We start from the raw sequence: 23,944 nt of genomic DNA, 5'->3' as shown, positions 1-23,944 counted from the left end.
AACCTCGCATCATGAACCTCGGAGCCAAGAGCGTGGTCGGCCGCGTCGCGCCGTCCCTCATGAAGATGCAGACCCGCAGCCTGTGGTTCAACGTGGAAGGCAAGGGCGTCGCCCGCGTCCTGCGCGAGATGAACGCGATCCAGGAAGAGGATGGCATCTTCAAGGAGCTCAACCAGCGCCAGTTCCACGAGAAGAAGTGGCAGCGCCGCATTCGCAAGAAGGCCGAGTCGGACATCCGCCACGTCAACCGCGAGCTCGGCACGATCATCCACCAGATCTTCCAGCGCAAGAAGACGGGCCAGTAAGCTTGGCGACGTTGTGTATCTATAGAGGCAGGAAGAAGCAGTACGATGATGGCGATATGGTAAAGCAGCACGTCCGTCCTATTGCGTCCAACGTCTCGAATTCGCTGTGTGGCGACAGCGTATATTGCGATTAGATGTAAATGAGGCCCGACGTCGACGGCAGCCCTTCGACGATCGCTAGAAAGGTCTCGGGCAAATCGTGCATCGCGGTGAGCAGTTGCGGCGCGCTGCCATCTTGGATTTTCCGCGTTCGCCATCGCACAAAGTACTCGCAGCGCCGCGACGCCTTGGTCCGATGCAGCACATCGTTGCCGCACTTGGGACACCAAAACTCGACGGTCGCGTCGTCGTCTTCCTCGTCGTCTTCCTCGTCCTCGTCCTCGGCTTCAACATCCGTAGTTCTATTGGCATCTGGACCAGCAAGCAACGCCACCGCACTCAAAGCGTCTGATGCGGAGGCATCGCTGTGTGGGGATGCCACGCTGTCCAGCGCGTTCGTGTCGGGATCTACGAGCGTGGCGACAGTCTCGGCCACGTTGCTCTCTGTGTCGACTGGAGCGTTCGGCAGTAGCTCTGGGGCAGCGCTGTCATCTGGTTGCTGGTCGTTTGTTGCCATGTTGGTCTCGTCGCTGCCGCCCCTTGCGTCAGTACCTTGCTCGTTCTCTTCGTCCGCATCCGCGGCAACATCCGCGTTGGCGACGAGCGGCTTAAGGCGCTTCGATCGCTTGGCCGCAGGTCGTTTTGGCGCCGCTTTGCGCTTGCTCTGCGTATGTGGCACGTACAGGGACGGCGGCGCCGGCTGGTTCCGCGCGTTGCGCTCGGCGAGTTCCTTTTGCGCGGCGATCGCAATGGCTTCGTCGGGCGTCAAGCGCCTCCTTGTCAGCGCCACCTTGGCGAGCACTTGCTTGACATGCGGGAACGGGTCCACATCGGCGGTCGACGGCATCGGTACGGGGCGCAACACGGCGGGCCACGGGTGCTCGGTCGTGGAGCAGCTCGGCAGCGTCGGTGTCGGCATCATCGGCGGCATGGCAGATCCATCCATCTTTTGGGCGTCTTCCACAAGGCGAATGCGCTGCTCGAGGCCGAGCTTGGTTTCAAACGCAAGGCGGTAGCTCGGGTACCGCGCCGATGAGAGGCTCTCGGTTGTCTTTCCGTGCGGCACGGCGACGCAGAACCAGTACGACGGCGCGCGGCGGCTTGTATCGACGTGGATGCCGTCTGGTGACATGATGGCACCGTTTTGCAGCGCCTCGAGACCAACGCGCACCCGCTCGTCCTTCCACGCGGCCCACGCTGGATCGTCCGCATCAGCGCTCGATGCGTCTTTGAGTGGCTGCATCGCGGCGGCAATGAGCTGCGGGACATCGTACGCCGCGAGCTGGGCGTCCCCAAAGATGACGCGCACCTCCGACGCGATGCCACTCGCCAGGTCGGTCCATGCATCTGGACGGCACGCGGCGCCATTGAGCAGTTCGTGAATGCATTCGACAAGCGCGTCCTGACTCGTTAATGGAAACGTCTCGCCTGCTGCCATGTACTCGTCGACGAGCTGCCGCGCATACTCGTCGGCGACAATGGCTGCGACGATGGCAGCCGAGGCGTCGAGCGATCCCCAGAGCTCGGGGACGTCGACGGCCTTGAGACTTGCCGTGTGGACAACGTAGTCGACGAGGTCTTCGGATGGCATGGCCGCCTCTTGGGCGCTAGTGTACTGAAAGTTGTCCATGCCTCGCGCAAAGATAGCGTCGGCGTGCGAGCGCAGCGCCACGGACGGCGGCACGGTTGTGGGATCGAGGTCGACAGACGCAAGGTACGTGTCGTGCTGCGTGCCGCGACGACCGGATGGTGGTAGGATCTCGCGCGGGCCTGCACCTGGCCGCAGCACCATCTTGTACAGCAGCCGCGAGTCCATGGTGGCACTCCTATCGCTCAAGTGCGACGCGACGGTCGGGATCGCGTGGCGCCAATTGACGCGCTGCCGCTCGGCTTCGTCTTCGTCAACTTTATCGTCTGTCTCCATGGCGCGAAGCTCTTCGCAGAGGCACTCGTGCTTGGCGTGCGCGTCGCAGCGACAATGGCTCGCGGCGCGTCCTTGGCACCCATGGCAACGTCGGCAACGAGAGAGCGTCACGCACTGACACGCCTGTGATTCGACGCAGACGGGTGCGCGCGTGAGGCCGCACTGGCAATGACGGAAGATACACTTGCGGCAGACATGACACGGTCGCGTCGAGCACCCTTCGCACCCGCTCATGAGCCAAATTGCCGCGCCTGCTCCAATCAGTATCTTCGAACTACGCGTTATCGTATTTCGAAGCAATTGGCTCGCCTTGCCCAATTCGAAGATCCAAATGCAAGCACCGCTAATTTTACCTGGACGACTTGAGAACCCTCTTGGCGCATGGGGCCTGGAGTGATATACCTCTGCATAGGACCATGCTTACGTCATGGGCCGTCCATCTCTCTGCAGTAGCTGTTGTATGATGCACGTTGCGCCGGAGGAAGAGCGTCGCTTCAAGCCCCTGCTTTGGATCAACATCGCGGATGACCGTGTCGATCGCTCGCGATTAAAGGCGTGGTCAATCGAATGAGCTTGTCGTCGCTGCTGGATGCGTGTCCTGTAGTTGCGCCCAGGTCATGAGGAAGCTGCAGCGCAATGCAAACGTACATCCACTCATATCAACTACGAAAGGCTTGGGACGGCTGGAGTCCAAGTCGTGGGGCTCGCCTTCGCCTGTTGTATGAGGCTATTGCTCGTCCCTGAAGCTGTGCTAGAGAGAGGCCTCACTAGCTGCGAATCGCGAAGCTAGCCGTGTCGACCGCGAGAAGGCAACACATGCCAAAGGGGCGAGGCAGACGCATGAGCGAATACGTATTATAGAGGAGCGCGGGCAGCAATACGCTGGTTACGCCTTACGCGTTCTTTTCGAGCTCGCGGCGCAGCTGGTTGCAGAAGTCGTCGTCGGCTTGGTCGACGTCCCAGTCGTCCTGCCACTGGAGCTTGATGTGGCTCTCCTTCTCTTCCATCTTGGCGCCCCAGTTCTTCTCTTCAAACTCTTCGAACTCATCGTCTTCTTCGACGACGTGAATCATCTTCTTGGGCTCGGACGAAGCGGCCATCGGCGCGGGCGCGGGGGTCGCGGCAGGGGCTTTCGAGCTCATTCTTCTCGTCTTCTGCGGTGGCAGCACAATCTTCAATATCTTGCCACTGATTGGACAAAAACATAAAGCTTTTCGATTGGTTAAAAATCAATCATTATGCTGATTGGTTTATTTTCATCTACCGGTATTGGCGATCTTGCATCGCGATGTCCTCGTCTTCGTGGACCGGACAGCGTAATTCCAACGCGTGCCGAGGCCAACAGCCACGACGTCATAGAGCTCTACATCACTGAGAATGACCATGATACCGGATAAGCGGACGCTCGGGTGGCGTCCAAATACCAACCGCGTCCTAGCTACAACCCCAAGAATGAATGAACTCGGTGACAACGTCGAGTGCTGAAGCTCCACTGGAACGAGGCGATGGCCATGGAACAAGATCGTCTATAGCGGTGTCGAATAACGCGCGGTGGTCACAAGCATTTTCAGTCCCCCTCTATTGCTGACGTGTGGTGCTGCCAGCGCTTCATGTGGGTACCCATCCGATTGCACTACATAATGTACGCTGCGTTTGTGACGTAGGGGGTCCTCCTGAAACGACAGCTCACAAACTTCAAGTGCACCCACTTGAGCAAGATCCACAGGAAAATGCTGTGGACCAATCGGCGCCGACCAAATCTTTCTGCCCATTGCCACAGAATCCAAGTCGTCTCCTTCCTTCCAGCAGGCACGAACCCATCACCATGCAGCCCTTCCGCGCCCTTCGCCATACATCGCGTGCCATGTCCACGTTCCCGAAGCACTTTCTCTCGACGGACCAGCTCACGCCCGCGCAGTTCCAAGGCCTCATCAACACGGCCGCCGAGTTCAAGAAGCACAACATCAACACGGACCTCCTGAAGAACGAGACGCTGCTCATGATCTTCCAGAAGCGCTCGACGCGCACGCGCCTCAGCACAGAGATTGGCATGCAGCGCCTCGGCGGCCGCGCGCTCTTCCTCTCCAGCGACGACATTCAGCTCGGCGTCAACGAGTCGCTCAAAGACTCGGCGCACGTCATGAGCCGGTTTGGCTCGGCGCTCCTTGCGCGCGTCTATGGCCATGCCAGCGTCGTGGAGCTCGCACAGGAGGCGAGCGTGCCCGTCATCAATGCGCTCTCGGACAAGTACCATCCGCTCCAGGCCCTCGCCGATTACCTCACCGTGCAGGTACGTGTCAGCCTTGGCCTGTCTTGTGACCTCATGCTGAGGTATGTGTAGGAGCACTTTGGATCGGTAAAGGGACTCACACTAGCGTGGGTCGGCGACGGCAACAACGTCTTGCACGATTACATGCTCGCTGCGCCGCTCATGGGAGCCAACATTCGAATCGCGACGCCGACAGGGTACGACGCGGCGCCTGATGTGATTGCCAAGTGCCAGAAGCTGGCCAAGGCAGCAGGCACCTCGGTGTTCCTCACAACCGACCCGGTCGAAGCCGTGAAGGGCGCTCATGTCATTGCCACCGACACGTGGGTCAGGTACCTCCACTACATCCCGCTTGAACCCGTCACTCAAGAATCGAGCGTTCTCGTAGCATGGGTCAGGAAGACGAGGCAAAGAAGCGCATTGCGGACTTTGATGGCTACCAAGTAACCAAGAAGATGCTTGAGCATGCGGCGTCCGACCATATCTTCCTCCACTGCCTCCCCGCCACAAGGAAGAGGTCGACGACGAAGTCTTCTATGGCGATCGCTCCAAGGTCTGGGACGAAGCCGAAAACCGCATGTGGACAGTTATGGCCGTCTTGGCCAAGCTTCTCGAGAAGAAGTAAAGCAGTGCTTGCGTCGTCGGTTGTCGTGCTAAGTCATTGATCGTTAACCATCAATTATTCCATACGAGGATGATTCTCGGGAGCCGTACCATGATTCGAGGTCTTCGACGTGGAGCAGTGTGAACGAGCTCCGTTGTGACAACAGACAGCCAGCCCTACAAGGAGGTCAATGAGCATGCGGGCTAGTACATTGTCTCTCAGAGGCTGCAATTACCGCCTTCCAGAAGCTACAATTACCATGCTCCGTTGTATTCTAGCTGCCTCATAAGCGTCGATCGCACGGCGCCAGCTCATGGCGCGATTTGCATCGTTTGGATCTTTCGCGGTTGTTTTTTCCGGAAATTCCGGATGGGACTTGAAATTCCGCCAAACATTTCCAGCACGAGCCCAGCGCAGAGAAGCAGGACCGATGAGCAGCGACGGGATCCCGTGCCTCTATACCAAGCACAAAACGCAGAAGGCCAAGACGTACCATGACGGGAAGCTCGTGAAGCTCTCGACCAAGCTCATGCTCTACGACGTTGACGGCAAGAGCCTCGACTCGAAGCCATACCTTCCCCACGAGTGGAATGCTCAGTTTCCCAACTTTGAGTTCCCCAAGTACGACTACATATACGACCGGTGGCATGGAAGGCGGCGATTGAGCTATGCATAGATTCCTCGTCGAGATTGATTCGTGTGTGATGGCCACACCGACATCGACGCTCAACACGCCCAGCGCCGCGGCCGTCGCTCCGCCTCCGCCTTCGTCGTTTGTCTCGGGCCGGATGCCAGCGCCACCTGGCGGTGCAGCGAAATTCCAGGCTCCGCGAGGTGGCTTCCGGGCCCCAAAGCGAAAGATTGACGATGCCGAGTTGGCACCCACGGCGACCCCCAGCGCCGAGGCCAACGCGTTCACAGCTGCCTTTAGTCGCCCAAAGCCGAATGCGCCAGCTCGACCCAGCGGAAGCACACCAGCTCTCGGAGCCGGACGACGTCACCATGTGCCTGTCGCACAACCCTCGAGCGGGCCACCGCTGAAGAAGCAGCACACGAACATGACCACAGAATCGCTCGGAAGCGCAGGCGCGCATGAACCATCGCACCGCCCAACACCAGCCGCGCCGGCTCGATCAGCGCCGGCCGGTTCGCCCGTGGAAAAGACGGCCATCTACGTCGGCAAGGAGTGGTCGAACCTGCCAGCGCCCCAAAATCGCTCGGGTACGTCGCCATTGTCGATACTGCACGTCGCTCATTGACGGTGTGTAGTGCAAGAGATCATTGCATTTTTGCCCAAGTAGACTCGAAAGCATATCCGCCACGACATGCATTATTCTTATGGGCCACTACTACGTCGCTATCATGAACGGGCTTGACGGTCTTTCTCAATGAGGATCTCGACCGAGTCTTTCGAGTGCGTGATGAAATGGGCGGACAAGCCCGGCTTCTCTGCGTCCGGAATCGGCTCGTACCCGTGACGTGTGTACATGACGTAGTTCTGGAGGACGCGGCAGAGCACGTAGAAAATGAGCAAGAGCACGATCGCAACGATCACTTCCCATGGGAGCGCCATCGCTCTTCGTTGAGAATGCGCTTGGCAGGTTGCTCCACGTTATCCGGATCATGAGGCGCTAAAAACACGCACCTGTGGGGGCGCTGTGGACAAGCCACAAAGCGCAGCTGCTTCCCACGTCATCGCGCAAGCACACATGTGGTACATGTGCGTATCATTCAGCCTGTGTCTGCAGCGCTTGTGGCGGCGTCATCGCTGCTGCGGCAGGCTTGCCAGGAAACAGTTGCGTTTCTTTAGCTGGTCGTTTTGTATGGCCGAGCGACCAATAGAAGGCAGCTGCAAATCTTTGTCCGGATACGCTATACGGTTGCATTTCATCCAACCACCACACCTTTTTGCTCGCAACCTTGGGCATCATGTTCCGCCGCGCCTTGCGCTCGACCTGCCGCTCTGCGGGTACGCATCTCCTGCGTGTGGCTAACATAAAGATGGGATCTTATGCTTGCTCTAGCCTCCAAGCGCGCCCAGATGCAGCGCTCCACGACGTGCCTCTCGGCGGCCTTCCATGCGATCGCCAAGCCGACGCACGTCGCGGCCATGGCGCCCTTTATGCGCACGGCCACGAAGGCTTCGGCGGTCCGCGCCTTCTCGAGCGCGACGCCGACGGTCGGTCTTGGCGACCAAGTCTTTGTGTGCATTGAAGGCAAGCTGGACAACGGCGAAATCTTTGACGAGCGCGACGACACGCCCCAAAAGTTCACGGTCGGCGACGGTGACATGATTGTGGGCCTCGAAGAAGCTTTGCTTGGCATGAAGAAGGGCGAGACGAAGACCGTGGTCATCCCGCCGGAGATGGCGTTTGGCCCCGCCGACGATGCCGACAACCGTGTGCGCATTCCGCGTTCGGAGCTCAACCTTCTGTACGTTTGGGTTTGCAAATAAAGCACCGCCGTCTCTAACGAGCGCTTGTAGCCCGAGCGAAGAGAAGATGCTCGAGATCGGCTCGTACTTGGGTCTTGACGATGAAGAGGGCGACGCGGCCAAGATCGTCGAGATCGACGACGACTCGATCGTTGTCGACATGAGCCACGAGGTATGTACACGCGCGTATTTACACTCCACCATGTGCACCCACGATGACGCTATGCATAACGTAGCTCGCGGGGAAGACCGTGCACTTGACGATCGAGCTTGTTGACCACATCCCGATCGAGCGTCAACAGGCGAGCGAACGCCTCGTGATTCCTCAAGTCATCACGTCGGGTGATGACGAAAACTACCCCGAGAAGGGTATGTACATAGACAAGATCTGGCTCACCAATATTCATTTCTACTGTATGTGCAGGCGACACGTTGGCCGTCCACTACGAAGGCAAGCTCACGAACGGCAAGGTCTTTGACTCGTCGCGCGCCCGTGGGCAGCCGTTCGAGTTCCGCGTTGGCGTCGGCCACGTACGTTGTGTCTCGCGCGCGTGTCGCGACCACCACTTGGTTCTTATTGCGGTCGTCTGTTAGGTCATCAAGGGCTGGGACGAAGGCATGATCCTCATGTCCAAGGGTGAGCGCTCGCGTCTGTACATCCCGGCGGAGAAGGCGTACGGTCGCCAGGGTGCGCCGCCGGTTATCCCGCCCAACTCGGACCTGATCTTTGACGTCGAGCTCATCCAGATCAAGAAGCAGTAAAGTCGTCACTAATACACATCGTGTCCTGCCTCGTACACCTTTACACACATCATTGAGCTGCGTCAATGAAGTACGTCAATGGAGTGCGGCAGCTGCCCGTAACGTTAGCTGTTTAGCTGCTGGTGCAAATTTATTCGACACGGCCATCAACACCAGGAACTTCAACGCTCCTTGCTGATTATGAAAGGCTGCATCAGACGACGACGTACCACCTCGGACGTTGTAACCGTCATATCACGCGAATTCCTGCCGGTTCAACGCATTATAACACGCTGCTCGGCGTTAGATCCGGCTTCGGCCGCGTTCGCCAGCACGGCATGCGCTTCTCCAGAGTGTCTCTCTCGGCGCCTCCGGCTCTACGCGCCCTGTCTATGGGTGGCCGCCGTATTCGCGGCGCTCGACCATTGCGTCAACCGCGTGTCGTGGGTCGTATCCGGCGCTCGTCCGGATACCGACATTCAAAACGCAGCGAAACGCCTGAAACCGGGGCGCGGCGCCAATGAAAAGTGCAAACTCGAATAAAAATAGTGCATAATTGGAATATTATTATGGCGCATGTGCCCATGATCACGCTATCTCGCCGCCGCATGACGACGCTTTTCCGAGTCGCAGCAATCTCTGCGACACGCGGCTTCACCGAAGGATTGGCGAATAAAATCATCGAATTTCAATTTAATTATCCATGCTTCGAACATTCCCCAACTTAAATGCTCCGATCAACGTCGTCCTTGTCTGCGGCCGGCGACGACGAGTCGTACCGGAGGATCCCCGACACGCCGGGCCTCGCGCGCGCGACGAGCGTCCCGGCGCGCGTCCGGACCATGAGCAGCAACGTCATGGCCAAGGCGCGCTCGGCCAGCGCCAGCGTCGCGCTCGAGATGAAGCTCCTCGAGGCGCGCTTCACGCTCGAGAAGGCGTCGAGCGACGCCGCGACCAGCATCATCCACAACACGATCTCGGGCGCGGGCCCTGTCGTCGGCTCGTCCAACGCGATCAAGACGTCGTACTACACGTGGTGGAGCTTCATGCCCGTCTTCTTGTACCGCACGTTCCGGAAGATGGCCAACTTTTACTTTCTCATGATTGGCGTGCTGCAGATGATCCCAGCGATTTCGCCGACAAAAGGCGTCCCGCTGCAGTTTTTGCCGCTCACGATTGTCGTCGTCATCGATGCGATCTTTGCCGCCGTCGAAGACCACCAGCGCCACCAAGCCGACGACGAAACCAACGGCGCGCCGTGCCGCCGATACCACAGCGAGACGGGCACGTTCGAGTGCATAGCGTGGAAGGACCTCTGCGTCGGCGACTGCGTTGAGCTCCGCGACAAAGAAGTTGCGCCCGCCGACCTCGTGATCCTCGCGACCGGCAACGACGGCGTGTGCTACATTGAAACCAAGAGCTTGGACGGCGAGACAAACCTCAAGCTCCGCGAGGCCGTGCTCCAAGAGCGGTTCGCGGTCGAGACGCACCAGTACGGCCAGCGGCTCCAAGGGCTCAAGTTTGAGAACGAAGAGCCGAACGCCGACATCCACAAGTACCACGGCGCTGTCCACGTCGCCGACGGTAAGCGATCGCCGAGGCTAAAATGTACTAATGCGACATGTGGGTGGTAGACCCCGACGACGAAGACGCCGCGCTGCCCATCTCGGTCCACAACATGCTCTGGCGCGGCTGCAAGGTCCGCAACACAGACCGCGTCCTTGCCTTCGTCCTTCACGTGCGCATTCGGTTGATGTAAAACTGCCCTCAAGCGCACTCTGTAGGCGGGCTTTGACACCAAGATCATGCAAGGCCTCAAGCCCAACAGCGACAAGGAGTCGACGCTCGACACCATGACGTACCTACCATCATATACATGCACGCATGCAGAAGACGAGCATGTGCGTAGGAACAACCAAGTGTTTGTGATCGTGCTCGGGCTCCTCGTGCTCTGTCTCTCGGGCGCGATTTCGTACACCAAGTGGTCGAGCCCGTTCCTGCCCGAGTACCTCGGCAACAGTGTCGACAACCCGTTCGTGACGGCCTTCTTTTACTTTCTCACGACGCTCGCGACCGTGGTGCCCATCACGTTGTACGTCTCGATCACGACCGTGAAGGCGCTCCAGGGCTACTTTATGGCGCGGGACATGCACATGTACGACGCCGAGCGAGACATGCGCATGCAGCCGCGCAACAAGGGGCTCAACGAGCAGCTCGGGTACGACGATATTGGATTACTCTTTTTTCTGTGCTCATGGATTTCTGGCGTAGGCACATTACCCACATCTTTTCCGACAAGACGGGCACCATCACGTGCAACCAAATGGAGTTTCGCAAGTGCTCGATCCGCGGCGTGACCTACGGCCGAGGCACGACCGCCATCGGCCGCGCTGCCATTGCGGCCGGTCGAGGTGGCGTCGACGTGGTCGTTCTCGACGACCCGCCGGCCGACGAGATGGCGACCCCGTCGATCCCGCACGTCAACTTTACGGACCCGCAACTCGTTCAAGACATTTACGGCGCGAGCGGCGTCGAGCAGCAAGAGGCCGTGTGCAACTTTTTCCGGCACCTCGCGCTCTGCCACAGCGTGCTGCTGGAGCTCAAGCACGACGACGTGACCAAGAGTCCCTATGTGGCGTCGTCGCCGGACGAGCAGGCCCTCGTGAGCGGCGCCAAGTACTTTGGCTTTGAGTTCGTCGAGCGGACGCCCGGCATGATTGCGATCAAGACGCCATTCGATGACGCGCCCGAGCGCTACGAGATCCTCGAGGTCTTCGAGTTCAACAGCACGCGCAAGCGCATGTCGGTGGTCGTGCGGCGCATGGATCGGGAAGAGATTGTGCTGTTGACGAAAGGCGCCGACAGCACGGTGTTTCCTCGCCTCGCGCCGTCCAACGCCAAGTGCAAGGCGGTCACGGAGCGCCAGCTGGAAGCGTTTGCGACCGAGGGTCTCCGGACGCTCGTGATCGCGGCTAAGTCGATTCCAAAAGACGAGTGGGACACGTTTCACAGCATGTACCAGCAAGCCCAAGTGCTCCAAGAAGACCATGCGAGCGCGGTCGAGAAGCTCCAGAACGACATGGAGTCGGGGCTCACGCTGCTCGGCACCACCGCGATCGAAGACCGTCTTCAGGACCAAGTGCCCGAGACGATCCGGCTCCTCTCGAAAGCCGGCATTGCGCTCTGGGTGCTCACCGGCGACATGGAAGAGACGGCCATCAACATTGGTTTCGCGTGCTCGCTCTTGACCAACGACATGGAGCGCTACGTCATCAACGCCAAGCGGTGCCCGACGCGCGGCAGCCTCCTCCGGCACCTCGATGAGATCTACCACCACGTGCTCGAGACGTCGTTCGGCACGCGGGACCTCTCGATCGTCATTGACGGCGCGTCGCTCTCGTGGCTCTTGCATGACAACCCGTCGCATCCCGACGCGCTCCACTTTCTCCGCGTCGCGCTTCTCTGCCGCGTCGTGATTGCGTGCCGATGCTCGCCGAGCCAGAAGGCGCAGCTGGTCGAGCTCGTGAACGTCAACTGCGACGAGGCCAAGACGCTTGCGATAGGCGACGGCGCCAACGACGTGCCGATGATCCAGGCCGCTCACGTCGGCATTGGCATTGCGGGCGAGGAAGGGCGGCACGCGGTCAACACGAGCGACTTTGCGATTGGCCAGTTCCGGTTCCTCGCGCGCCTCCTCTTGGTGCACGGGCGCTGGAACTACACACGCATCGCCAACCTCATCTACTACACGTACTACAAGAACATTGTGTACTGCCTCGCCATGTTCTGGTACATGCTCAACCTCACGGCGTTCTCGGGCACGCTCATCTACCCGGCGTTCATCCAGCAAGGCTACAACCTCTTCTTCACCGCGCTGCCGATTGGTGTCTACGCGATCTGGGACCAAGACGTGACGGCTGACGTCGCGCTCGCGGTGCCGCAGCTCTACCATAGCAAGTGCCGCGAGCTCTTTTCGTACGGCCGCTTTTGGCAGTGGATGCTTCTCGGCCTCATCGACTCGCTTGGCGTGCTCTATTTTCTCATTTGGGCCGGTGACGCGCTCACGCCGGACGGCCAAACGTCGAGCGTCCTCAACCTCGGAGACCTCGGCTGGACGATCTTGTGCTTGTACATGACGGTCCGCGTCTGCCTCCTCATCAACTCGTGGAACGTCTTTGTCTTTTTCTCGGTCGCGGCCAGCCTCGCGATGTTGTACGGCTTCCAGATTGCGATCGACTATGTCGGCCTTCAGGACCCGACGTCGCAGTCGTCGTTCCCATGGATGTTTGGTCTTGGCACGCCCTGGCTCATCCAGCTCCTCGTACGTCCAATCTGTCAATGTATCAAGCCACGTGTCTCATATTGTATAACTAGATTGTTGCTGCGCTCTTCGCCAAGGACGTGTTTTACGTGGCGTACAAGCGGGCGTTTGAACCGACGCTACTCGATATGGTGCAAGCTGCGGTGCAGGACCCCAAGTCGGAACCCTCGATCAGCACCCTCGGCGACATTGAGTTCCCGCACGTCAAGTGGCTCATGCCCCACTTGCATCAGATCCCCAACCACGCCGACGTAGCGCGCATGTCGGTGACGCCCGATGCGACGGTCGCCGAGGAGCAGCCGGTGTACCGCGGGTTTGCCTTCGACGAGCCGGCGGCCGTCGTCAACTGGCTCTTCCACAAGCAACCGTTGACGAAGAAGGTCAAGCACCGGCGCTGGAACACGGAGTTTCTGCAAGAGATCCTGAGCTCGGGCGACCCGGTCGTGTTCGAGAACCAGCGCTACCAGCCGTTCGTGGGCTTTGGCGGGCACTTGTTGCCGTCGGACCGTGGGCATTGGAGCGACCGGTCGGGCAAGTTTGCGACGCGCAAGGAGATCTCGACCGTGACGATGATGGTCGACATGAGTGTCGACGGCTGCGACGAAGAGGGCTGGGTGTACGCGACGGACTTTACACGGTTCCCAGACCATACGTGCTCGCGCATCTTTTCGCTGGTGCGCCGCCGCGCGTGGGTCGCCAAGCCGCCGACAAGCAGTGCCAATGACTCGCCGAGGCACAACATGCCGGCGGGGATGATGGGCGAGGTCATTAGCATCGGCTAAGTTATGATTTAATTTAATTTTGTACAATGAACAACCCTGGAGTTGAACACGTTTGTAGCGTTATGAGAATACAGGTCCCTTCAATGGTCTTGCATGTCGACAAGCAAGTGGGCCTTGGCGCATGAACCTTGACGCGTCGGCGCGGGCCGTCCGGGGTTAGGGTATGCGAACTGGTTTGGTCATCAGAGATACTACTGCGTGCGCAAGATGCTCGATACCTCGCATTGATCGCGTTGGTCTATCACCAACGATTCCGTGAGGATCACGCCAGTTTGTGAGCCGGCGCCTTCGTGACCGAGGACGAGGAAGCGTGGTGAAGATGGGTTTGGCGCCACGGCGCAAAGACACGGTGACGCTCCTCTATGGGATTGGCCAAAAATGCAATTTAATGGACCAATACGAGGGCGTATAAAAATTGGGGCATGGACCAGTGATTGGTTTTTTCGCGTTCCCATGGCCTTCCGCAACGTGCTCACCGGCCTCCGCGCGTCCGTGCTCCGCCCGCGCTTCCATGCGCCTGCCCGCGAGATGAGCATCTTCCAGGGCTTCAAGGACAAGGTCTCCGAGAAGCTCGAGGAGCGCAAGAATGAGAAGCAGAGTACGCACTAGCTTGCATGAGGTGGCGGAAGGTCACATTATTCGCCTGCGTAGCCCAGGCCTACATGGACCAGGTCAAGTACCTCGCGACGACGCCCACGTACACGCTGCAAGACCACTACGACCAGATGAAGGTACCCGCGCATGGCCTCGCATGGCATACCTCCTCACCGCGATATTTTGCTCGAGTAGAAGCAAGCGGCCGATGGCGGTGTCTCGGGCTGGAAGTCCATGGTCCCCGGTGTCTCGTCCATGGTACCCATGCATCATCGTCGCGAAGGCTCATGCCCGAGTTGTGCGTAGCCCCAGATCCAGCAGATGAAGAATTTCTTGACCATCATGGAGGCATTTGAGCCCAACGTGCGCAACGACCCGAAGCTCATCAACGGCAAGGTCAAGCGCATTGTCTCGGAAAAGTGTGGCCAGCCCGTCGAGGAAATCAACAACATGATGCGCTCGTACGAGCAGCTCGATGCGCTCCGCTCGTGGCTGCGCAAGCGCGTCGAGCGCAACCTCCCGTTGCCGTCGACGCTCGAGGACACGACCGAGATGATCCGTGAGGACCCCACGGGCTTCCCGACCCGTGGCATGCGGTACCTACACTGCCTGCCCTCTCCCTGTACTCATCCGTGCCATGCTGCTGTAGCCCCAAGGCGGCCCGTGGCAGCATGCCCCGACGACGCTAATCACATTGCCTGGTTGTGCACTAGATCTTTTAACCGCAAATGCCACGGCAATCGTTGTCTCTCCTTTCTGCATCCTGTCTCTTGCATCATCTACCTGGCGCCGATGGTCATGGCGCGTGACGGGATTCCTCGCGGTGGATGTTGATCCTGCTGCAGGTCATGTACCTAGTCCCAGACGCGCCCTGGCGCTCATCCATGCAGGTGTTGCCCAGGTGCATTGCATGCAGGGACCGATTCCGCTCCTGCCGCATGATCGACCGGCCACGAGGTCGAGGTCGGCCGAGCGCGCTGTCGGCGCCCCACGTGGCCGCAAGATCGCGTGTTGTGGCCGACGTCCTTTTTTTGACGGCCAATTCCCGATACAAAAGCCAAGTGTACGGCGTGAAATAGTATAAGCTGCTATCATTTCTTAGAGGGATTCGAAGCCAATATATGGCATTTCAGAGGATTCGAGGCTACGTGTTACTGCCAGTATAAAATCTTCGGCCTGAAGCCCCCCTCGAAAGACGGAAGCCGCTGCCTGCCATGTCGATGCCGCCGCCACCACAGCCCAAGGGCGCCAACCCCAACTACTTCTCGGACCGCAAGAAGGGCGAAGTGAACGAGCTTAAGAACGTAGGCGCAGCCTCCTAGCCGAGGCCATCATGGGCTAAACCACGGTTCTGTGTAGCTGCTGCGCGACGTCACGGTCGAGCGCGACCCGAAGAAGAAGCGCGAGATCATCAAGAAGGTCATCGCGTACATGACGCTTGGCATTGACGTCTCGCGCATCTTCAGCGAGATGGTCTTGTGCGTCGACACGAGGACATTATCACAAAGAAGATGGTCTACTACTACTTGACCAACTACGCCAACAAGAACTCGGACCTGGCCATCATGTGTATCAACACGCTCCTCAACGATTGGTAATCAATGTCGACGCATGGGCAGCTGCTCACGTTGGTATCTGTGTAGCCGCAACGAAGACCCGCTCGTGCGTGGCCTCGCACTGCGGTCGCTCTGCTCGCTGCGGTTGGACTCGATTCTCGAGTACATTCATGAACCGCTCCAGGTACAAAAGGTATACTGTCTACCGAGGCTCATGCTGACACGCAGCATTCGCTTACGGACACGAGCGCGTACGTCCGAAAGACGGGCGTGATTGGCATCCTCAAGGTCTTCTCGCTCAACAAGGACCTCATCAAGGACAGCGACATGGTCGACACGCTCTACAACATGATCCGCGACCGCGACCCGCAGGTCGTGTCGAACTGCTTGGTCGCGCTGAACGAGATCATGGCGGACGAAGGCGGCATTGCGGTCAACCAGCAGATCATCATGCATCTCCTCACGCGCATCTCCGAGTTCAACGAGTGGGGCCAGTGCAACATCCTCCACGTCGTGAGCACGTATCAGCCGACGTCGGAAGAAGAGATCTTCAACATTATGAACATTCTCGAGCCGTCGCTCCGCGTCTCCAACTCGGCCGTCGTGCTCGGAACGGCCAAGTGCTTCTTGAACCTCACGATCAAGATGCCGCAGGTGCACAACCAGGTGTTTGAGCGCATGCGCCAGCCGCTCTTGACGCTCATGGCCGGCGGGTCGCACGAGCTCAATTACTGCGTGCTGCATCATATTCTCCTCATGGTCGGCAAGTACCCGCGCGTCTTCTCGCCCGACTTTCGCCAGTTTTACATCCGCTACAACGAACCGTCGCACGTCAAGTACGTCAAGCTCGACATTCTCAGCAGCATCGCCGACAGCCACAGCGTCGCGGACCTCGTCACGGAGCTCTCCGAGTACGTCAACGACGTCGACCAAGAGCTCTCGCGCCGCGCCGTGCGCGCCATCTCGCAGATCGCGGTCGGCAACACGTTTGGCGTCGACGGCCTCGAGGCCATGCACGACCAGATCGTCGACACGATGGTCGAGTTCCTCGAGCTCAACCTCGACTACGTCCGCGACGAGACGCTCGTCGTGATGAAGGACCTCCTGCGCAAGTTTCCGCACAAGGTCCACGACGTCCTCGATGTGCTCCCGCGCATCATCCCCAAGGTCGACGACGCGGCCGCCAAGTGCGCGGTCATCTGGATGCTCGGCGAGTTTGGCCAAGACCTCCGCCGCGCCCCATATGTGCTCGAGAAGCTCATTGACAGCTACAGCGACGAGCCGTCGCCGGCCGTGCTCCTCGAGCTCCTCGCCGCGTCGCTCAAGCTCTTCTTCAAGCGCCCGCCGGAGATGCAGTCGATGCTGGGCCGCCTCTTGCACGCTGGCGTCAACGACACGACCAACCAAGACGTGCGTGACCGCGCGCTCTTTTACTACCGCCTCCTCTCGCAGGACGTCAACTCGGCGGCGACGATCGTGCGCCAATTCCAGCCCGAAATCGTCGAGGTCTTTGCCGAGATGGTCGAGACGGACCTCCAGGAAAAGCTGTTCAAGGAGTTCAACACGCTCGCCGTCGTCTACAACAAGCCGAGCGAAACGTTTGTGGCGCCGTCGCATTTGATTGTCGCGACGGCCCACGCGCACGACGACGACGACGACGACGAGCACGACGACCAAGGCGGCTACTCGGACGAAGACGCGCCGCCGACGCAGCAGCAGCAAGCGCCCATGATGTCGCCGCCCCAGCCGCGCGGCCAGCAGTCGGCGACTGTTGATCTGCTCGGCATGCTCGACTTTGGCGCACCAGCCGCCGCCGCCCCGGCGCCGGCGCCCTTCCAGCTGCTGCCGACGCCGACGATGGACGCGGGTACCTTCCAGCAGCTCTGGGGCACCCTCCGCGTCGTGGCGCAGGTGCAGCTCCAGATGCCAGGCATCCCGGCCCAGGCCGACATTGAACGCGCGTTTGGCGGCCATGGTATCCTGACGATGGCGGCTGGCGACGTCGGGCCGCAGTACAAGTTTTTCTTTTACGCCCAAGACACTCTGGGGAAGTACTACCTCGCCGAGACGGTGGTCGAGAAGGGCCCGATGGTGCTGCACGCGGTCATCAAGGGCCAAGACGACGTGGGCGGCCAGCAGTTTGGCGAGTACTTTAAGCGCGTGCTCTTTGGCTAGACAGTAATAGTACTACGAGTTGCGAGTCGTTGAGATCAAGAGGAGAAGAATATATGGGAAGTTTCACCGACCTCTTTATTTTGATCCGCCCCACACATCGCGCGAGATGGGGCTCCGGAAGAAGACCAAGGCCAAGGCCGACGACGCGGCGACGACCGATGTCAACCAGGGCGAAGGGCTCTCGCTGGACGCGTACTTTAACAGCAAGAAGGACTATAGCGTCGAGGCCATGAAGGAGACGTCCGAGCTCCTCGAGAAGACCAAGCCCGCCGACAACGCCATGGTCATGACCCGCCTCGACGACGACGATGCCAACGCCGACGACGCGGACGAGAAGATCCCGATCTGCGCCATGCACGACGACGACGACCCGCCCGACGAAATGTACGAAGACGACTACGAGACCGAGACCGAGCCGGCCGCTTCGAACGCGGTCGCTGGCCTCTCGCTCAGCGACTACCTCACGGGCGCGCCCAAGAAGGAAAAGCCAAAGAAACCAAAGAAAGACGACGGCGCCAACATTGAAGGCATGTCCCTCGAGAGCTACCTCGGGGCGTCGTCGCTCGACGACGACGCGAGTACGACGTTCTCTCCTACTCGCATCCTCATTGCACATTGTGTAGAAGACGCCAAGAAGGCAAGTGTCAAGCGACCAAAGCCGCCGCTGGAGCCGGCCCCGAAGACCAAGGCCGCACCGTCCCTGCAAGCGGGCAAGAAGAAGCCGATGCTAACGAGCACGACCAAGCGAAAGGACGATTTGGCGACCATGAACAAGAAGAACCAAGGGGCGATGCTTATGGTGAAGCGCAAGGCGCCGTACAAGTCGGCGCTCAGCGGGAAAAAAGCCATCGACGACGGGTCCCCGACCAAGCAAGGACCGCTCCCGAAGCTCCAAAACAGCTTCACGTGCAAAGCGTACGGCAGCGCCGTCGACGCCGTGCACGACGACGACGAGTCAAGGCTACCGCCGCTGCCGCATTGACCGACGACGATTCGATGAGGAGTTGCTGGTCATGTTGTAATATACCACTAGCTTTTAGCGCTGCGCTGCGATCAGCGCGACGCACGCGCCAATGGCGCCACCGATGATCGCGGCCGCCAAAAGCGACTTGGTCTGCGCCTGCTCGAGCGTCTCGAGGCGATCCAAGAGCGCGCCCGTCGACTTGGCCGCGTACTTGCCCATGACGTCGCCCTAGTAGCGCCTGAATATGCATCGGCGTCTGGAAAAGGATGTATTACCTCGAGGTTGACGGGGTCGCCAATCTTCTTTGTCGGCAGCGTGATGCTGGCTTGCGTGTGCGTGATGAGCATGACGTTGAACCAGCCGGCGACGGTATCCACCTCCATGGTGGGATCGCTGAGTCGAAAGCATAGAGAATCGCTACGTACTTCGCACACGGTAAGGCTCGTGCCATCGATGGCAATGAAGCCCTTGGGGATGATGTAGCTGAGAAGCGCACGGTCGACCTGCAAGCACACATTTGCATCTGCGACAACATCTCGAGCGCACCAACCTTGATCTTGACCCAGAGCGACTCGCCTTCGCGCGTCATCTCCTGTCGCATGCATGAGACACTTGGAAGCAAGCAAGCATGTTTGTACAAGGATGTCGCCCGTGCCGTCAACGTGGCCTTGGACAAAGTGGCCACTGTTGCGGTCGTGGGCGCCCATGGCCCGCTCGACGTTGACCTTGTCGCCGGCCTTGAGGTTCTTGAGGTTCGTCTTGCGCAACCTATATGGGCCATGAGCTTTGTAGCACGGCGATATGATCGTACGACTCGGGCGCGACGCCAAAGCTGAGGTGGCCCGCGGCTTCGTCCATGGCCGTGACGGTCAGGCACGTGCCGTTGATCGCGATCGAGCAGCCAATGTAGGCGCCTTCAAAGGCCACCTTGGCGTGCACGACGAGCTCGACGCCGTTGGAGATCGTGCCATCCCACATGACCATGTCATGCTTCTCGATGAGGGCGACGCACGTCCCAATCTCTTCAATGATGCCCGTGAACATGCTTCAGCCGCCAAGTTGTTTTGAAAATGAATCCACGCGAACTCGCTAACTCGGGACGCTATCCGGATGCTCTGTTGGATCCGGTTATGCTAGACAGGCCGAAGATCGCAACAAGTGTCGAGTAAGTTCTTAGTCTATCCCTGATGGAGCGCTTTCGGAAGGTAGGTTTGATGTTGATGACAAGAGATGATATAAAAGATGACCCCTCCCACAGCGTCCTTTGCATTACCCCCCTACGAGAGCAACATCCTTTGCCGGGTGCGACGGACTCGACGCAGCTAATGCCCAAGTAGAAACTTCGCCGACTTGCAACCGCACCCGCGTCGAATCGAACCGAAGCGACACCACCGGGGATCGAACCCAGTCAGTACTTCTATCACTCGACTGATGCTGCCATTAGATTCCTCACGTTCGGACTCGCAGTTGTGGATACATACTGACGACGGCCGCGCGAAGGCAAGCGCCGCCATCCTTTACATGCTCTGCACTACGCTGACTCGGGAGAATACCTACTCCGTGTCGTCACGATCCAATGATAACCCCTTGCATGCGTCTAGGACACGCGAGATATAATAGCAGCAGTGTTGGATTACACGTCGACGTGGCTTAGAGCTCGGTCGTCCGTGGCGTCAAGAGCGGCGTGGCTTCGTGCGCAATCTGCGACGCGCTTCGGCGCGTTTGCGGGCGAAGGCGGAGGCGGCGACGGGCGCGCGCCGCGAGGGCCTTGAAGACCTTGGCCGCGCGAATCATGCCGGCCTCACGCAGGCGTGCCCGGCGGCGCTCCGAGTTGCCGTGGCCCGTGCACGAGTCGACTACGTCGGTCTCGTCTTGGATTTCTTCCTGGAGTAGCTCCTCAAGAATGTTTTCGATCGTGACGATGCCCAAGATGGTCGCTTGCGTCGGGTCGACGTCGATGCCGGCTTTCCAGCACGCCTCCATGTAAGGCCCTTGCTCCGTCACGAGCGCGAAGTGGCCTTTGCCGCGCTGAAACTGGTTGAGCATCGCGTAGCAGCCGAGGTCGGGCGAGACCACGAGCGGCTTGCGCAGCGTGAGGTTCTTGATCGGTTTCTTGACGTCCGAATCGATCACGATGAGCCGCTTGACGAGAAGGAGCCCGACGACGTTGGCGCGGTGGCCGCGGTAGACAGGGATCCGAGAGTAGCCGCACGCGAGGATGTCAACCATGAGCTCCGAGTCTAGCTGCGCTTCCCAGTCCAGCATAAAGACGTCCTCGAACGGCGTCGCAATGTCATGAACCGTCTTGTTGGACATATCGAGCGCACCGTGAATGATCGCAACCTCTTCTTTATGCAGGTCCGTGCACGTCCCCGGCGAGACGGACGCCGACGACGACGCTGGCGACGTGGGGTTGGTGATCGGGAGGCTCTCGGCCAGCTCCAACGCTTGCGGTAGCGATTGCTGGAGGCGAATGAGCGCCTTGAGCTCCTTGCGCTTGTAGCGCGTCACGTCGTTGCCTTCGCCAATGAGCACGTCGAGAACGCGCGCGATGGGCCATGCGATTGGGCTCATGAGCAGCATGACGAGCCGGCAGAGCGGTGCGAGCGCCGACGCGATCGCAAGCTGGTACGTGCCTGTAAAGATGGCCGACGGGAGAATTTCGCCAAAGAGGAGCACAAAGGTGACCGAGATGAGGATTGCGGTGGTCTCGGGCACGACGCGGTTGAGCCAAATCGGAAGCGCCTCAAGCGCCCCGGCGTTGACGAGCAAGACCGAGACGAGGACATTGTGGCTTTGGTTGATGATCGGTAGTATCCTCTTGGCTTGAGCCTTCTCAATGTCCGAGCCTTCCATTGTCAGGATCAAGATGTTGAGCTTGTCGATAGAGAGGTAGCCCATGAGCATGCCGGCCATGACGGCCGAGACAAGAAGCATACCGACAATGGTCCCGATGCAGACCCAAAACGCGTATTCGTCGCAGGACGGGTGGAGGTACTTGGAGCAGTCGACACTCTCAAAGGCGTCGAGTCCAATCCGATCTTCCATCGTGCTGTGTGGGGATCTGAAAATCGAATAGTGCAAGTGCAATCTCGACTGCGTCTCGGTGATTGGTATCCGGATCAGGATTCAAGTGGCCATGATGCTCCACGTCTCTCGTCTTTGCTACAGCGCGCAGTGGAGAGAGCATGGATTCGTCCGCCCTGTCGCGTCGCTGCTTCACCCAGTTGTACCCTGGAAAGGGCGCTCTGGAAACTTCCTCCTTTGGAATGGAATATATCAAGTGTGAGAGAACGCGCCGAGTGCGCGCGGTTCAGGTTCACCACACAACACTGCTGGGATCGTGACGTGGCGGTCCTGGATTGCACCATTTCCCAAGGCATGTCCCGACGTCGAGATGGACGCTGTACTGATCGCGCCTCGCATTAAAGCAGGCGCAACGAGAACGACGATTTTACTACTGCAACCGCTGACTCACTTCACCTCCCTCCCTTGGACGTGGCGGATCCCCTGCGTAGCCACGATGGAGCGTTCTTGCGAGCGTGGTCCAAAGCTGATGCCACCTCGAGGTTTCGGGCGCCAGCTCCGATACGCACACGTCGTCATGGATGCACGGTACCGAAAGGCGTCGCCACCGTCCGGTTGATTATCCGGATAAGCGCAGCGTGGTACTTCAAGCACGAACTTCAAGTGCTCGAACGCCCACTCGCGCCCCACACTTCGAGGCCTTTCATCTGGTGCAGGATGCTCACCCGCCTTGCCCGAGGAAGCCGCGCGCTCTCGACGCGCTCCGTGAGCTACCCGAGCTACGTCAAGATCGTTGAAGTCGGTCCGCGCGATGGCCTCCAAGTACGCAATGGCATTTGTCTGGCATAAGGCTCACGTTCTTATCCAGAACGAGAAGACCGTCGTCTCGACGGCGGACAAGGTGACGCTCATCAACATGCTCTCGGATGCGGGTCTGCCCGTGGTCGAAGCCACGTCGTTTGTCTCGCCCAAGTGGGTACCTCAGGTATGCAAGCTGCAGCGACGAGCTCTCGGCGACGGCACCATGTAGATGGGCGACAACTCGGATGTGATGCAGCAGATCAAGCGCAAGGAAGGCGTCTTCTACCCTGTCTTGACCCCGAACCTCATGGTGCGACGAGGATGACGAGATATCGTATCAGGTCTTATTGGAGGTGTAGGGTTTCGATGCTGCCGTCAAGGTTCACGCGCAGGAGGTCGCGATCTTTGGCGCCGCGTCCGAGTCGTTTAGCCGCAAGAACATCAACTGCTCGATTGAAGAAAGCCTCGAGCGCTTCCAGCCCGTGTGCGAGAAGGCCAAGTCGCTCGGTATCCGTGTCCGTGGCTACGTCTCGTGCGTCCTCGGCTGCCCGTACGAAGGTCCGATCGACCCGGCGGTCGTTGCCAAGGTTGCCAAGACCTTGCTCGACATGGGCTGCTACGAGATCTCGCTTGGCGACACCATTGGCATTGGCACGCCGGGCTCGACCTTGGAGATGCTCCGGGCGACGAAGGAGGTCGTGCCCGTGGATCAGCTCGCCGTGCACTTCCACGACACGTACGGCCAGGCGCTGGCCAACATTTTGGTGGCGCTTCAGGTTCGCTTCGTCTCCGTTCTCTGGATTCCATCATCTCAACGACATGCGGTCGTAGGAAGGCGTGAGCGTCGTCGACAGCGCCGTCGCGGGCCTCGGCGGATGCCCGTACGCGAAAGGCGCGTCCGGCAACGTGGCGACCGAAGACGTCGTGTACATGCTGCATGGTCTGGGCATCGAAACGGGCGTCGACCTCGCCAAGGTCATGGAGGCCGGTAGCTTCATCTCAACGGTGCTCGACCGCCCGACAAGCTCCAAGGCCGCGCGTGCCCTCCAAAAGCCTTTGGCGTCCAAGCTCTAAGGGGCTGGATCATCGTCGCAGTACATTCATTGTGTGCTGAATGAGAGCTCGATCGATCGACCAGTCAAGTAACCCAAGAGCAAGAATGTCGTTCTCAACTCGTACTACGCTTCAAGCGATGCGTTTGCCGTTGATGCAGGCCCATGCAAAAGCACTTCAGGTCACTGCCAACGAACCACTGCATGCTGCGATTGGACAAGCCGCCGTGAGCACAAGGGTCGGTTCTGCCGCCATTGTCAAAAATGCAGGGAGAGAGAGAGGATGAGGAATACCA

The 23,944-nt window shown here is 59.4% G+C and overlaps 14 protein-coding genes across 14 annotated transcripts; 9 read left to right on the top strand and 5 right to left on the bottom strand.

Annotated features, from left to right (window-relative positions):
• Window positions 1-11: 11 nt before the first annotated feature.
• SPRG_03865 (hypothetical protein) lies at window positions 12-368 on the top strand (the record flags this gene model as incomplete). Its single annotated transcript, XM_012342460.1, has 2 exons — window positions 12-301; window positions 347-368. The coding sequence occupies 2 exons, from the start codon at window positions 12-14 to the stop codon at window positions 366-368; spliced, it is 312 nt and encodes a 103-aa protein (XP_012197850.1).
• Window positions 369-435: 67 nt separating this feature from the next.
• Window positions 436-2,583, bottom strand: SPRG_03864 (hypothetical protein; the record flags this gene model as incomplete). Its single annotated transcript, XM_012342459.1, has 2 exons — window positions 739-2,583; window positions 436-684 (listed from the first exon to the last, which is right to left on the bottom strand). The coding sequence occupies exons 1-2, from the start codon at window positions 2,560-2,562 to the stop codon at window positions 436-438; spliced, it is 2,073 nt and encodes a 690-aa protein (XP_012197849.1). The 5' UTR covers window positions 2,563-2,583.
• A 570-nt stretch (window positions 2,584-3,153) lies between these two features.
• SPRG_19533 (hypothetical protein) lies at window positions 3,154-3,503 on the bottom strand. Its single transcript, XM_012342709.1, has one exon. It carries the CDS (start codon window positions 3,468-3,470, stop codon window positions 3,222-3,224), a length of 249 nt encoding a protein of 82 aa, XP_012198099.1. The 5' UTR covers window positions 3,471-3,503; the 3' UTR covers window positions 3,154-3,221.
• A 611-nt stretch (window positions 3,504-4,114) lies between these two features.
• Window positions 4,115-5,308, top strand: SPRG_03863 (ornithine carbamoyltransferase). The gene is made up of 3 exons (XM_012342458.1): window positions 4,115-4,618; window positions 4,670-4,929; window positions 4,986-5,308. The coding sequence occupies exons 1-3, from the start codon at window positions 4,154-4,156 to the stop codon at window positions 5,260-5,262; spliced, it is 1,002 nt and encodes a 333-aa protein (XP_012197848.1). The 5' UTR covers window positions 4,115-4,153; the 3' UTR covers window positions 5,263-5,308.
• A 296-nt stretch (window positions 5,309-5,604) lies between these two features.
• Window positions 5,605-6,242, top strand: SPRG_03862 (hypothetical protein; the record flags this gene model as incomplete). Its single annotated transcript, XM_012342457.1, has 3 exons — window positions 5,605-5,822; window positions 5,878-6,114; window positions 6,143-6,242. The coding sequence occupies exons 1-3, from the start codon at window positions 5,632-5,634 to the stop codon at window positions 6,240-6,242; spliced, it is 528 nt and encodes a 175-aa protein (XP_012197847.1). The 5' UTR covers window positions 5,605-5,631.
• Window positions 6,243-6,550: 308 nt separating this feature from the next.
• On the bottom strand, window positions 6,551-6,774 carry SPRG_03861 (hypothetical protein; the record flags this gene model as incomplete). The annotated part of the gene is made up of 2 exons (XM_012342456.1): window positions 6,551-6,581; window positions 6,638-6,774. 2 exons carry the CDS (start codon window positions 6,772-6,774, stop codon window positions 6,551-6,553), a joined length of 168 nt encoding a protein of 55 aa, XP_012197846.1.
• Window positions 6,775-7,089: 315 nt separating this feature from the next.
• Window positions 7,090-8,446, top strand: SPRG_03860 (hypothetical protein). Its single transcript, XM_012342455.1, has 6 exons — window positions 7,090-7,170; window positions 7,226-7,634; window positions 7,687-7,807; window positions 7,872-8,004; window positions 8,060-8,166; window positions 8,230-8,446. The coding sequence occupies exons 1-6, from the start codon at window positions 7,131-7,133 to the stop codon at window positions 8,395-8,397; spliced, it is 978 nt and encodes a 325-aa protein (XP_012197845.1). The 5' UTR covers window positions 7,090-7,130; the 3' UTR covers window positions 8,398-8,446.
• Window positions 8,447-9,088: 642 nt separating this feature from the next.
• On the top strand, window positions 9,089-13,519 carry SPRG_03859 (hypothetical protein). Its single transcript, XM_012342454.1, has 6 exons — window positions 9,089-9,960; window positions 10,011-10,114; window positions 10,161-10,234; window positions 10,286-10,594; window positions 10,648-12,697; window positions 12,751-13,519. Exons 1-6 carry the CDS (start codon window positions 9,105-9,107, stop codon window positions 13,477-13,479), a joined length of 4,122 nt encoding a protein of 1,373 aa, XP_012197844.1. The 5' UTR covers window positions 9,089-9,104; the 3' UTR covers window positions 13,480-13,519.
• Window positions 13,520-13,915: 396 nt separating this feature from the next.
• On the top strand, window positions 13,916-14,826 carry SPRG_03858 (hypothetical protein). Its single transcript, XM_012342453.1, has 5 exons — window positions 13,916-14,077; window positions 14,131-14,210; window positions 14,269-14,331; window positions 14,380-14,669; window positions 14,723-14,826. Exons 1-5 carry the CDS (start codon window positions 13,933-13,935, stop codon window positions 14,760-14,762), a joined length of 618 nt encoding a protein of 205 aa, XP_012197843.1. The 5' UTR covers window positions 13,916-13,932; the 3' UTR covers window positions 14,763-14,826.
• Window positions 14,827-15,242: 416 nt separating this feature from the next.
• Window positions 15,243-17,873, top strand: SPRG_19532 (hypothetical protein). Its single transcript, XM_012342708.1, has 4 exons — window positions 15,243-15,377; window positions 15,433-15,667; window positions 15,717-15,813; window positions 15,858-17,873. Exons 2-4 carry the CDS (start codon window positions 15,585-15,587, stop codon window positions 17,802-17,804), a joined length of 2,127 nt encoding a protein of 708 aa, XP_012198098.1. The 5' UTR covers window positions 15,243-15,377; window positions 15,433-15,584; the 3' UTR covers window positions 17,805-17,873.
• Window positions 17,871-18,786, top strand: SPRG_19531 (hypothetical protein; the record flags this gene model as incomplete). The annotated part of the gene is made up of 2 exons (XM_012342707.1): window positions 17,871-18,382; window positions 18,428-18,786. Exons 1-2 carry the CDS (start codon window positions 17,911-17,913, stop codon window positions 18,784-18,786), a joined length of 831 nt encoding a protein of 276 aa, XP_012198097.1. The 5' UTR covers window positions 17,871-17,910.
• A 15-nt stretch (window positions 18,787-18,801) lies between these two features.
• On the bottom strand, window positions 18,802-19,835 carry SPRG_03855 (riboflavin synthase). The gene is made up of 6 exons (XM_012342452.1): window positions 19,580-19,835; window positions 19,407-19,536; window positions 19,319-19,360; window positions 19,194-19,271; window positions 19,044-19,145; window positions 18,802-18,996 (listed from the first exon to the last, which is right to left on the bottom strand). Exons 1-6 carry the CDS (start codon window positions 19,810-19,812, stop codon window positions 18,841-18,843), a joined length of 741 nt encoding a protein of 246 aa, XP_012197842.1. The 5' UTR covers window positions 19,813-19,835; the 3' UTR covers window positions 18,802-18,840.
• Window positions 19,836-20,374: 539 nt separating this feature from the next.
• SPRG_03854 (hypothetical protein) lies at window positions 20,375-22,016 on the bottom strand. The gene has a single exon (XM_012342451.1). The coding sequence runs from the start codon at window positions 21,814-21,816 to the stop codon at window positions 20,419-20,421; it is 1,398 nt and encodes a 465-aa protein (XP_012197841.1). The 5' UTR covers window positions 21,817-22,016; the 3' UTR covers window positions 20,375-20,418.
• A 449-nt stretch (window positions 22,017-22,465) lies between these two features.
• SPRG_03853 (hydroxymethylglutaryl-CoA lyase) lies at window positions 22,466-23,775 on the top strand. Its single transcript, XM_012342450.1, has 5 exons — window positions 22,466-22,617; window positions 22,664-22,780; window positions 22,826-22,906; window positions 22,956-23,372; window positions 23,428-23,775. Exons 1-5 carry the CDS (start codon window positions 22,513-22,515, stop codon window positions 23,668-23,670), a joined length of 963 nt encoding a protein of 320 aa, XP_012197840.1. The 5' UTR covers window positions 22,466-22,512; the 3' UTR covers window positions 23,671-23,775.
• Window positions 23,776-23,944: the final 169 nt, after the last annotated feature.

This window comes from Saprolegnia parasitica, assembly GCF_000151545.1.
Source record: "Saprolegnia parasitica CBS 223.65 unplaced genomic scaffold supercont2.10, whole genome shotgun sequence".
Classification (NCBI taxonomy): Eukaryota; Oomycota; class Saprolegniomycetes; order Saprolegniales; family Saprolegniaceae; genus Saprolegnia; species Saprolegnia parasitica.
The sequence above is the reverse complement of the archived record's forward strand: the minus strand, read 5'-3'. Positions and strand labels throughout refer to the sequence as shown.